The sequence below is a fragment of the Sinocyclocheilus anshuiensis genome, unplaced genomic scaffold (assembly GCF_001515605.1).
Source record: "Sinocyclocheilus anshuiensis isolate Anshui unplaced genomic scaffold, SAMN03320099.WGS_v1.1 scaffold2232, whole genome shotgun sequence".
Lineage (NCBI taxonomy): Eukaryota > Metazoa > Chordata > Actinopteri > Cypriniformes > Cyprinidae > Sinocyclocheilus > Sinocyclocheilus anshuiensis.
Window position 1 is genome coordinate 48,263 of NW_015547816.1, and position 11,746 is coordinate 60,008.

The 11,746-nt window shown below is 39.2% G+C and overlaps 1 protein-coding gene across 1 annotated transcript in view; it reads right to left on the reverse strand.

The window, feature by feature from the left end:
• Window positions 1-1,096: 1,096 nt before the first annotated feature.
• Window positions 1,097-11,746, reverse strand: part of LOC107704625 (FERM domain-containing protein 4B-like) — a 29,979-nt gene continuing 19,329 nt past the window's right edge. Inside the window, exons 15-22 of the mRNA XM_016507602.1 lie at window positions 11,296-11,412; window positions 9,821-10,049; window positions 8,671-8,727; window positions 8,266-8,407; window positions 7,500-7,664; window positions 6,487-7,271; window positions 3,841-3,976; window positions 1,097-2,148 (exon numbers count right to left, since the gene is read on the reverse strand). Coding sequence (XP_016363088.1) covers window positions 2,061-2,148; window positions 3,841-3,976; window positions 6,487-7,271; window positions 7,500-7,664; window positions 8,266-8,407; window positions 8,671-8,727; window positions 9,821-10,049; window positions 11,296-11,412 — 1,719 coding nt within the window. The 3' untranslated portion in view covers window positions 1,097-2,060. The remainder of the gene's footprint in view (window positions 2,149-3,840; window positions 3,977-6,486; window positions 7,272-7,499; window positions 7,665-8,265; window positions 8,408-8,670; window positions 8,728-9,820; window positions 10,050-11,295; window positions 11,413-11,746) is intronic.

The window sequence follows — 11,746 nt, forward strand, 5'->3', positions numbered from 1 at the left end:
AAAACTGGTAAAATGTACCAACAATCACATTTAAAAAATATACACTTTTTGATATACCGTTAAAAAAACAAAAAAAAACAGGTAGCCCATCTGAATTAGGACATTTAGGCTATCCATCTAATAGTAGCCTACCAAAATCTTATTAACAGTAGAAGTTAAATAAGACGACCACGTTTTTTCAGATGTATTTCCAAAAAAAAAACATCATCTTATATTCGGGTCAATACGGATTAGTATTAAGAATGAGCAATTCATTTGTTACAGTATTTATTCATCTTTGTTAATGTTACTGTAGTTTATTGTTCAGTTAGTAATTGTTCATGTTAGCTCATGTCCATTAAATAATATTAAAGATACGTTTGGTTTTAATTATGTATTCGTAAACATTGAAATTTGCACTAACTAAGATTAGTAAATGCATTAGAGGTATTTTAATTGTTTACTAATGTAGTTAATTAATGGAACCTTACTGTAACTTATCTGTGAAAAGTTATATTAAGCTCCTAACCAGTGTTAATTTAGTATTATTTATACCATTTTTTACATTTTGAAGTATAGCTTTTGTTTTATTTATTATTTGTATTATATAGCTTTTGCTTTAATTTCTATTTATGTTTAATTTATTTTTATTTCTGTTTTAGTTCAGTTTTATTTATTTATTTCCAATGTTAGTGCTTAAACTTTAGCTAGTTGTCAAGAATGCATTTAAAATTTTGTTTTTCATCTGTTATTTATATTTGATTTCATTACAACTTTACAGCTCAGATTCGACTTTTTTTGTAAGGAAGAAAATAAAATAAGTGCTTTAACAAAAGTACAAGCTGTACATGTCCTCTGTAATGTCTTGCCTTACTTCCATTGTAAGTGCAGCTGTGTACATGTGTGTGTTTGGACATGCAGAGCTCTGACACAAACTGAGGAATGAGTAAATGATCTACTAATCAACAGCACACTTCAGATGCCGTCCTACAGCTTAACCTGTGTTGAACCGGAACATTCCTCTAAGAACACTGACAACATCCTTAAAGTATTTTTTAGCCTCGAAATGTTGGGCTGACATCTTTTTTTTTCTTCTTAAAGCAGAACAACTAACATCTGTGTTTTCCAGGGTCTTGTATCCGTGGTCTTGCCAAGCTTTATTTCATTCAAGTGCTGTTCTAACAGAATTTGTGCAGAACAAAATATCTACAGTATCAAGCAAGCAAGCCACTCACTTGTCATGTAATGATACACAGTCAGAACGCATATATGCACTTCTACAAGCACAGACAGCTCAATAAATTAAAAATAAAATGCCATTTAAAAAACAGCCACTCAGTCATAATAATGTTTACAGTATTTTGTTCTTGCCATGTTTTGTTCTATCACTCTTCTGCATGAGACAATGTAAAAAAGGTCCAAAAGGTCATGTGATATGGCTAGTTTCTTCACTCTCTCAGAAACTCCTGTATGAAATGACATTCACTATAAGTGTGCACATCTCATTTGGTTGGTTTACTTTTCTCGCCACAGTGCTAATGAGCATAAACACTGATGCTCTGACAGTCCTGGGCGTTTTACGAGTCATTTGTTAGGCTAGACGTCCACTAGCATGGTCTCCTGTCACTCTGAAACACATCCCATTCTGAGGCACGAGAGAGAATTAGGTCCATGTTGTCCACATCTGTCCGTAAGGTGCTTCTGGTTCCTTTCTACTTCCTGTTGTGCCGGTATGTCTTTTGGTCGTCCAGAAGTCGGTAAATACAGCAGTCGTGTTGCTGCAGTATCAGCGTGTGCTCTGTGACGGGACTGACATGCGGAATGAGCTATTCCAAAAAGTGACATTCTCCAAAAAGAAATTTCATTCATGGATAGTTCCCATCCTAGACATTGAGGTCATCTTGTAAAAATTTGTAAGCTTCTTTCCTTGTTTCACTGGTCTATAAGTAAAGCTCAAGGTTTTGAGAGGGCATAACAAGAGCTTTAAACCAGTACTGTCAGTGTCAGTCTCTAACGTGTAAAAAATGAAATCATATCAGTGAAAGATGACAGTTTGACAGCTGGCCTGTCCTCATTGCTCTTTAATGGTCTGCGTCAGAACAGCTGGCCATGGCTCCAAACACCTCTACCGGCTCTGATGTGTGAGAGGTGGCACTTTCTGACGGGAACCTGCCATAAGCAACAGGAGAAAATGCAAACATTAAAACACATCAACAGTTGATGAAGTTGAGGTTGAGGTTGTCATAATGATGCTGTCAGATTGGAAAGAACCACGTAGACACCCAAAAACCCGAGGATCATCGTAATTAAACTAGTTGACAGTGCAGAAATTGTGTAGTTCACATAAATTACATACTGAAGTTTTTTAAAGCCACCACAAAATATTTAACAAACATTGTAGTTTGGTCTGATTTTATTCTCATCCTAAAAATCTGCAACAATGACTCTCGGAGGCTGCTAGTTTTTTTTTTTTTTCAAAATGTTTCAAACCTTTAAAACATTTTATTTTGCATGTATAAAACAACAAAATTGCTCTGACTTGGCGGTTTTTATAATCTACAATGCACATTGCATGTAATTTAATTTTTTTTGAACTTGTTTTTATTTGTTTTGTTTGTTTCATCTCTTTGTTTTTATTTTTTGGTTTATTTGATCTATTTTTATGTTTTGTTCATTTGATCTTTGCTATTATTGTTTGTTTGGTCTGATCAATTTTTATTTAAATTTTTCATTTCATTTGCATTATTTGTTTGATCACTTTCTCTTTTTTGTTTTGTTTTGGTTGATCACTTTTTGTTTTTATTTTTAATTTTGATTGCATTATTTGATCTCTGTTTTATTATTGTTTTTGTTTGTCTGATCTCTTTTTGTTTTTATTATTTGTTTGGTTTGCACTATTTGTTGTTTTTTTATCATTGTTTTTTTTTTAGTTACATTATCTTAGGTGTAGTACTAGCATGTTTTTAAAAACATTGTACAGCCACAAATCCTAACTGCAACACAATACTCTACTATGGCCTAATACTGATACAACAGACCTTAGTCAAGGTAGAACCCATATTTAACAAGACAAAGTAAAAATGCTTATTTCCATAAACGTCTATAGGTCAAAACACAACATGTTGTAAACATTAGCTGTTACCTAGGGCCTTAAGCCAGGGTGTCAAATACTGCTCCTGAAGCGCCACTATTCTGCAGAGTTCAGCTCCAGTCCTAATTAAACACACCTGAACCAGTTCATCAAGGTCCTCAGAATCGCTTGAAACTTCCAGGTGGGTGTGTTGAAGCTGAACACCATCCAGGAACAGGACTGGACACCCCTGCCTTAAGCCATTATGACATAATAACAGTCTCAAAGCCTCATTTTAATTTGTGACAGATTAAATTTGATGCCCACAGTGATTATAGTCACCTACTACAGAACGCCAGTCAAAAGTCACAGAAAGGTTGTCCAATCCTGGTCCTGCAGGGCCACTGTCCTGAATAGTTCAGGGTGAACCCTAATTAAACACACCTGCACCAGCAACTCAAGGTGCCAGAATTACTAGATACTCCCAGGCAGGTGCGTTTTAGCAGGTTAAAGCTAAACTGTACAAGAAGGTGGTCCTTCAGGAGCAGGACTGGACACACCTGCACAAGGCAGAGAATGAATATGATGGTATTCAGTGTGGAGAGCCTAAATTGAGAGCTGTTACTAAAATAAAGCTTTACATTCCAACATTCATAAACATATATGCATATCAAACCTTGTTAGACGGACAAATACACCTATTATGAACATGCCTAAATGGCTGGTTTGTGGGTCTTGTCCAAAGTAGCCTCACACAGGTTTGTCTTCAAAAGACTGCTTTTCTATCTCACCTGTTGTGTGTAGGACTGCGACTGTATGTAGGACTGTAAGCCCCAGCGCTCAAGGGACCGTCTGGCAATTCACCATCAGTCAGACCCACGGCTAAATGATTCTGCCAGTTTCCCCCTCCACTGGCAGTAGATGACACTAGTGAGGAAGAGAGGTGTGATATGGCAAGTAATGTTAACTTAAATTTCATCAGAACAAAAGTTTATGCTAATTTTGATAATCCACTTTTGATATTCTACTAACTTTTATAAGTAACTTTGTAACTACATGTCAACTAACTCTTATTAGAGTATTAGTAGACTGTTAGGTTAGGGTTAAGGTTAGAGTTAGTAAAATATGTTGACATGTACTTGCAAAGTTACTTATAGTCAGTAAAATGTCTATTGGGGACTATAAAAATTAACTGTAGCAGACATTAAGCAGAGAGTCTACTAATATTCTAATGACGGGTAGTTGATATAGTTACTTGCAGTCAGCAGAAAGTCTAAAGTGGACCATCAAAATAAAGTGTTTCCAAGAAAAATGTTAGGGGTAGAAACCCATGCAAAACTCACTGCTACAATGCTAGGGTGCTGTGTGTTGTTGCTAGGCCTCTGCTATGTGGTTGCTAAGGTCCTCTGTGTGGTTGCTAGGCTGCTATGTGGTTGCTAAGGTGCTCTGTGTGGTTGCTAAGGCTCAGACTACAGGAGTGTTAAAATCCTAACCGATTATGAAATCTGGTTGCAGCACACACATAAGAATCTTCGCAGATTTTCTTGCCTCAAATCTTAAACACGCACACATTATAAGATCTGAAAATCGTGGTGCATCACACACTACAAGATTTTATTAAGATTATCATAACAGAGGGAGCGCCTCGCGTGATCTCACGCAGCAGATCGTCATTGACGTTTCAGCAATGTTTACATATGTTAGCTAGCATGCTAGCAGCTTTCTACACTCTTTGTCCTTACGGTTGTGGTACGTTTTCGACACATTATACAGACAGTTGCGTTATTGCAAAACTTCCACAAACAGTTTCTCCATCTACTCTATCCAACGGACCCGTACAACAGCTTGTTTTGCGGTCGCGTATTGGCTATTGTGAAAGTACCGATGTAATCATAGCCGTCATCATCCTGATTTAAAATCCTAAATATCAAACATGTTTGATATTAATCAGGGCAGCCCCGATTTGTGTGCGAGCAGATCGGGAGGTATAAGATTCGATCTGTGTGGTTGCTAGGCTGCTATGTGGTTTCTAAGGTGCTCTGTGTGGTTGCTTACTGGCCCAAGCCAAAGTGTCCACCACAAGTCTCTTCAACTGGGGTGCCCAATCCTGTTCCCGGAGACCTACCTACCTGCAGAGTTCAGAGCAAACCCTGCTCCAACACAGCTGTCTGTAATTATCACATGCTCCTGAAGATCTTAAATAGTTGGTTCAGTTGCGTTAGATCAAGTTTGGAGCTGAAATTTGCATGGGGTAGATCTCCAGGAACAGGATTGGGCACCCCTGCTCTACAAGTTTTCAACCCTACTCCTGGAAGGCCACTGTCCGGCAGAGTTTAGCTACAACCCTAATCAAACACACCTGAACCAGCTAATCAGGATCTTCAGGATCACTTGAAAAATCACAGGCTATGTGGGCTGAAGCAGGTTGGAAATAAACTTTGCAGGACAGTGGGTCTCCAGGAGCAGGGTTGAAGACCTAGGCTCTGCAATATTCTGGCCTCCAGATTTGACTTGATTCTTTCCCTCAGTGCACATCTACAGGATGTTCTGCCCATTTTATTGCCTACCAGATAAAAAAATAAATCATAGAACTAGCACACTTTCATCAACAATCTGCATGATAAGGTATCACTCATTCCCATACCACAGGGGTAGGCAAGTTTGGTTCTAAAGAGCTGCTGTCCTGCAGAGTTTCGCTCCTACCCTAATCAAGCACACCTAAACAAGCTAATCAATGTCTTCAGGATTACTAAGGCTATAGGCAGGTGAGGGTTTTTCAGGGTTGGAGCTGAACTCTGCAGGACAGCGGCTCTCTAGGAACGAACTTGCCTACCCCTGCCATAGCACACGGGGTGCAGGACGAGTGACGTGCCAAAGTTTATTCGAATTTTGAATCGTTGTGGCAATCAACAGCAAATCAATATCTTACTTCTCACTGGTCCATTTTCACTGTGCAATTTGTAAACCATCAGTTCTTATAGTAAATTTGGTGACTACTGAGTTTGAAAGTAATTGTTTTGGTCATACCAGAGCAAGGTCGCCAAAAAGGGGGGGGAACTAAAAATTTTGTCTTGAGGGTGGCCATTCGGGAATGCTATTTCAACTGAGGGGCCCATGATAAATGGTTTGTACTGGGCCCAACAATTGCTTATTGTGGCTCTGCACCAGAACCTGCCAGAGTTTGAAAGTAATTGTTTTGGTCATACCAGAACAGGGCCACCTAAAAGGGGGGACAACTGGACCTTTTGGCTTGAGTGTGGCCCGGACTGGATTAAGAAGGATCCAGATCACTTGAGAACACTATTTCAGCCAAGGGGCCCATGATTAATGGTTTATACCGGGTCCAACAACTGCTTACTGCAGCCCTGCACCAGAACCTGCCATTTTGTCGCCAATATGATTGATTTTATATATTGTGTTATATTTGAGGAACTTACCTGAGGAGAAGGAGTTGGTTCTGCTGGAATGGCTGAAGGGTGCGGGCAGCGTCTGGTAGCCCAGGCTGTGCTGGGAACCTCGGTCATATTTGTAGGTGTACACCAGCTGATAGGCACCTGGGTCCCTGTGCCCGGCACTGCGATTGTACCATCCCTTCAAATGCTCCGCCACCAAAGCCTTGTACATGTTCTTCGTCAGCACCTCATTCAAGGGTCCCTGTCGTCCTCTAGGGGGCCTCACAGTGGCATATGGATTCTGTGACAAATTATCCGACCCCTCTATTCCATAATGCCTGTTCCGACTACGACTCTGGTAACCATGTGCTGGGTAAGTGGGGTTGATGTTATAGTGACCCTCGAGTTCGCTCTCGTAAACGTAAGCTCCATTAGAACAAGGCTCATATTCGATGCCGGGATACCTAGTCACGTTGTACGCAGTAGGGCCATAGTGATTCTGCTGGTAGCCATAACAGCTGGAGTTTTGAGGGACCAAGTTGGGCATGCTGCCTGTATTGCCGTAGATCTCCACTTTGCGGTGGAGCCGGTAGTCGTGGGATTGCGAGTCCAGCATGCGGTAGGGAGGAGTGGCTGAGCAAGGAAGGCAATAGTCCATGCTGGACATGCTGGTATAGGACGAGCAGTCGTCCAGCACCTCGGTGCTGTTGCTACGGCGGGAAGGAGACAGAGGGAAGGCCGACTTGTTTGCACAGTGAGAGTGGAGAAGTTGTGACTGGGACTCCAAACTGCCGCTGCGGTGCCGGAAACCACGGATGTGACCTTCCGACCTACAGAAGGCCAATAAGTTTTGTTTGTTTTGGTGAAAGAGAGTGCACTGAATAAAATAAACTACTTAGATCATATAAAAACCACAAAGCCAACTAGACTTTTTTTACATTTTTTTAAGAAATTGTGAGTTGTGTTTGAATTGTGTCACCACCACAATTCTAGGGTGTTGTATGTGGTTGTGAGTGTAAGATTTTCTGAGTGGTTTTTAATGGACCGAGTCAGCTCACCTGAGTTGGCTGCTGCTGTAGGCATTACGGGGCATGACGGGGGTTTGGGGTAAGCTGCGGGGGTCCTTCTGCATTCTGGGTAAAGTTTTACACGGACTGCTTTGGGCAGAGAACACCTCTCGGGGGGTGTAATAACGTCCTGGCCCTTGGACCTCATGATCTAATCTGAATTAAAACAGACAAAAGAATACTTCAGATGAAAGAGATATGTCAGGTGATGGCTAAACCAAGAGCTCAGGCGTTAAATCTTACGAAAACGGTCAAGAACATGTCTGGGTAGTCTTTAACCCCAAAATCAAGACAAAAAATAAGAAATAATGTTTTTGCATAAGGACAATGCTGCTTTTTTCCATGAGATAGGGGTTATGCGCAACAGACTTCCGTATTCTGTTAAGCGGGTCTCGTCGCTTCTGGTTCAAGCATTTTGCATATGCTTCATTAAATATGAAGCAGTTTTACTCAAGATGCCTTCAAAGTAGATAACAATGATGATCATAACCAATGTCCATCACATATGCGGACTGATATCTAAAAGTTTTTTATTTTTATTCTTTTCACTAACATTTAGATATAAAAATTGAAAATAGCTAGCTAGTTTAACTGATTATCTTAAAAGTCCATAGATATAGCTATTATTTAATACAGCTGTTAACACGTTCTCCGACAAGCGGAAGCGATGAGACCTGTTTTCCGGGTTTGGTCAGGTGACGTTCGACATATACCCTATTGAGCCTAGAAGATCATGTTGTACTGTGAGTATTCACACCTGTTAAGAGCTCTGTCGTGGTGTGTGTCGCTGGATGAGGATCGTCTCTCGGTGTCGTATTCCAGGCCGGACGATGACAGAGGAGGACTGAGACACGGGGAACACTGGACAGAGCGGGAACGCGGCCTCTGGCCATCATCTTCTGAAGACACAAATATGGTTTTTGACTGCTGTGTTTTCTGCTCTGCTACATTTGGTTGCATCCAGTTCAAATAATATTATATCAATTCATTGTTGGTTCTGCATGATAAATGATCTATTATGAGTGTGTCAATGTGCATGACTCAGTGCCTACATTAGGGAACAATGCTGAGGGAGAAGCACTGGAAGTGAAGTAGTGTATTGTAATAAATCTTAATTACATAAGCAGAGAGCTGATAGTGGTTTCATAATTGATGTCATTACCGTCATCTAGAGGAAGACTATCACACAGGGAGCTGCACTCGGACTGAGCCAGTTCATCTATGGAAGAAAGAGAAATGATGTTATGTTAATGAAACACTACATGAATTAAATCAAACATTTCACTGAATTAACTACATGAAATGATTAATCAAATTAATCAAAAGCATATATTGTTGTTTGATTGATTATGCCCTATTTTTTATAATTAATCACACTAAACCAACACATTAAATTCATAGCCTAATAAATGTATATCTAGCATATGTATATGTATATTCACTATATGAATTATATTGCATGAGCCACAATCAAAGTCACAGTAAAACTGCAGTGATAATTTGCTTTACTGTTACACAGCCTTGTGTCTTTTAGCTGCATTTCTGTTCGTGTGTATCTTGTTTTAATGTCTTCCTTCAGACAGATACTGACGAGCATTTATGATAAACTAAAGTATACTTTAATGTAATTACTATTGAAACTTGTATGTCATCTATTTAATTAGTAATTTGTAATGATAAATTAGCAATTTGGTACATACTTTTAATGTAATTTCAAATAACCCTACAGTTAAAATTACAATCAAGTACTTTGCATGTGCTTTATTTTAATCAACACAAGTGTACTTCTTTAAAACACTACGAAAGATTATTAAAACAATGATAAAATGTACTTTTAAGTATAACATTTATGACATTATTACAAAGTGCACTTTTTAAAAGTACGTAATAATCAAGGAACTTTGCTGCCGTACCATGAGTGCAGCAGGCGCAATGATATTACGCAGCGCCTGAAAATAGTCCCCAGCACAAAGTTCCTTGATTATTACGCCGGAATGAGAGTATAGTTCCTAGCCATATCGGCCTAGAAAATAGCAACTTTTCATTTACCGTCGGTCTCAGTACACGATGTAACTACAGAAGAGTCAAGTTTTAAATAGGAAAAATATCGAAACTCTTTGGTCATTTTTGAGCGAGATGCTAACGGTCTAATCAGATTCAATGATCTATGCTAAGCTACAGCTAAAAGTGCTACCGCCAGACCTGGAGATCGGCTGAATGGATTCGAAAACGGTAAAACTCGACTGTTTAACTCTAGGGGAGTTGGAAAATGAGACTATTTTCAAAAAAAGTGGAGTGTTCCTTTAACATACCGGCTATGATCACAGAAGCTCTCTGTGTGGGTTTTTGTCCTTTCTTCAGTCTGTATTGGTTAATTTCATCTTCGATCTCCTGCAGCTTTTGCATGGCATCCAGACAGTTCCTCCTCCTTTTTTTCCTCACTAATTTAGAGATGTCAAGCTCAGCAGCGAGCTTCTTGGCTGCCTCCACGATTTTCTGCTGCAACGCAAAGCGACTCTCCAAATTTCTGAGGTATGGATCCTGGGAAGTCAAAACAATGTCGATTTTTTTGTATTCTATTCATAAATCTGTCCAAAAATGTAAATACGCCTGTTGATATGAGTGAGCAGAGTCATCAGTATTTGTGCTCTGTTTTCCAAAATGCAAAGAGATGCTTATTTTGTCAACTTTTACAAGTATTCTAGCATGTAGATTGCCTCACAGCTAATACAGATGAGTTATAATAACCCATAAAATGATAACCTGTCATGATCCCATGGGGTCTTTAAGGCCACAACCTAAAAAAATCTGTGGTTGAAGCCACCAATCAATAAGCAGAATTCCTTGTATCAAACAAGTGCCTTTTTTCCAAGATTGATCTCCTATACAAGGCCACATGCTGAAATTATTTGGCAGCTAAAATCTTACAGGTGATAATGGACAAACACTTCCACATACAGACACACGTCAGCTAAAAATAGCATGTTGGCATTTGACCAGCTCAGGACAGTCTCATAGCAATAGAGCCAAACCCCCAGTGTCTATTACTCAGTCCTCTACAGGTGCATCTCAATAAATTAGAATGTCGTGGAAAAGTTCATTTATTTCAGTAATTCAACTCAAATTTTGAAACTCGTGTATTAAATAAATTCAATGCACACAGACTGAAGTAGTTTAAGTCTTTGGTTCTTTTAATTGTGATGATTTTGGCTCACATTTAACAAAAACCCACCAATTCACTATCTCAACAAATTAGAATATGGTGACATGCCAATCAGCTAATCAACTCAAAACACCTGCAAAGGTTTCCTGAGCCTTCAAAATGGTCTCTCAGTTTGGTTCACTAGGCTACACAATCATGGGGAAGACTGCTGATCTGACAGTTGTCCAGAAGACAATCATTGACACCCTTCACAAGGAGGGTAAGCCACAAACATTCATTGCCAAAGAAGCTGGCTGTTCACAGAGTGCTGTATCCAAGCATGTTAACAGAAAGTTGAGTGGAAGGAAAAAGTGTGGAAGAAAAAGATGCCAACCAACCGAGAGAACAGCAGCCTTATGAGGATTGTCAAGCAAAATAGATTCAAGAATTTGAGTGAACTTCAAAAGGAATGGACTGAGGCTGGGGTCAAGGCAGCAAGAGCCACCACACACAGACGTGTCAAGAAATTTGGCTTCACAATTTGAGTTGAATTACTGAAATAAATGAACTTTTCCACGACATTCTAATTTATTGAGATGCACCTGTATTTGGCAACATTGTTGTGTGGCAGTGTTTCACACTAACTTCATTATATGGGAAAAGGTCATCCAATTTGAAGGCCGTCCCGACTCTCCTCCGAACATGAGGAGGAGTTTCGCCTTTGATGAGGGGATACTCTTTTGGGAGTTTGCCAGTAAGTTCCTGAAAACAGATAAAACTTGCTGTTAATGGATGAAAGTCACAAAGAACATGCGTGGGTCATATTTCACCTCAAAATTAAAAGACGGAAATAATAAACAATTTGCATAAAGAAAAATTTCCTTCGCATTAATGCAATGGCAAAAAAATCTCATTCTCATTCCTGTGAGTGTAATGAGAAAGTGAGATGAAAAATCATATTGGTCCTAATATTCAGTATATAGCATTTTATAATGCTCTGAATGTTTGAGTTTGGTAAGATTTTTATAATGTTTTTAATACAGTAAAAACAGTAATATTGTGAAATATTATTGCAATTTAAAAGAACTGTTTTCTA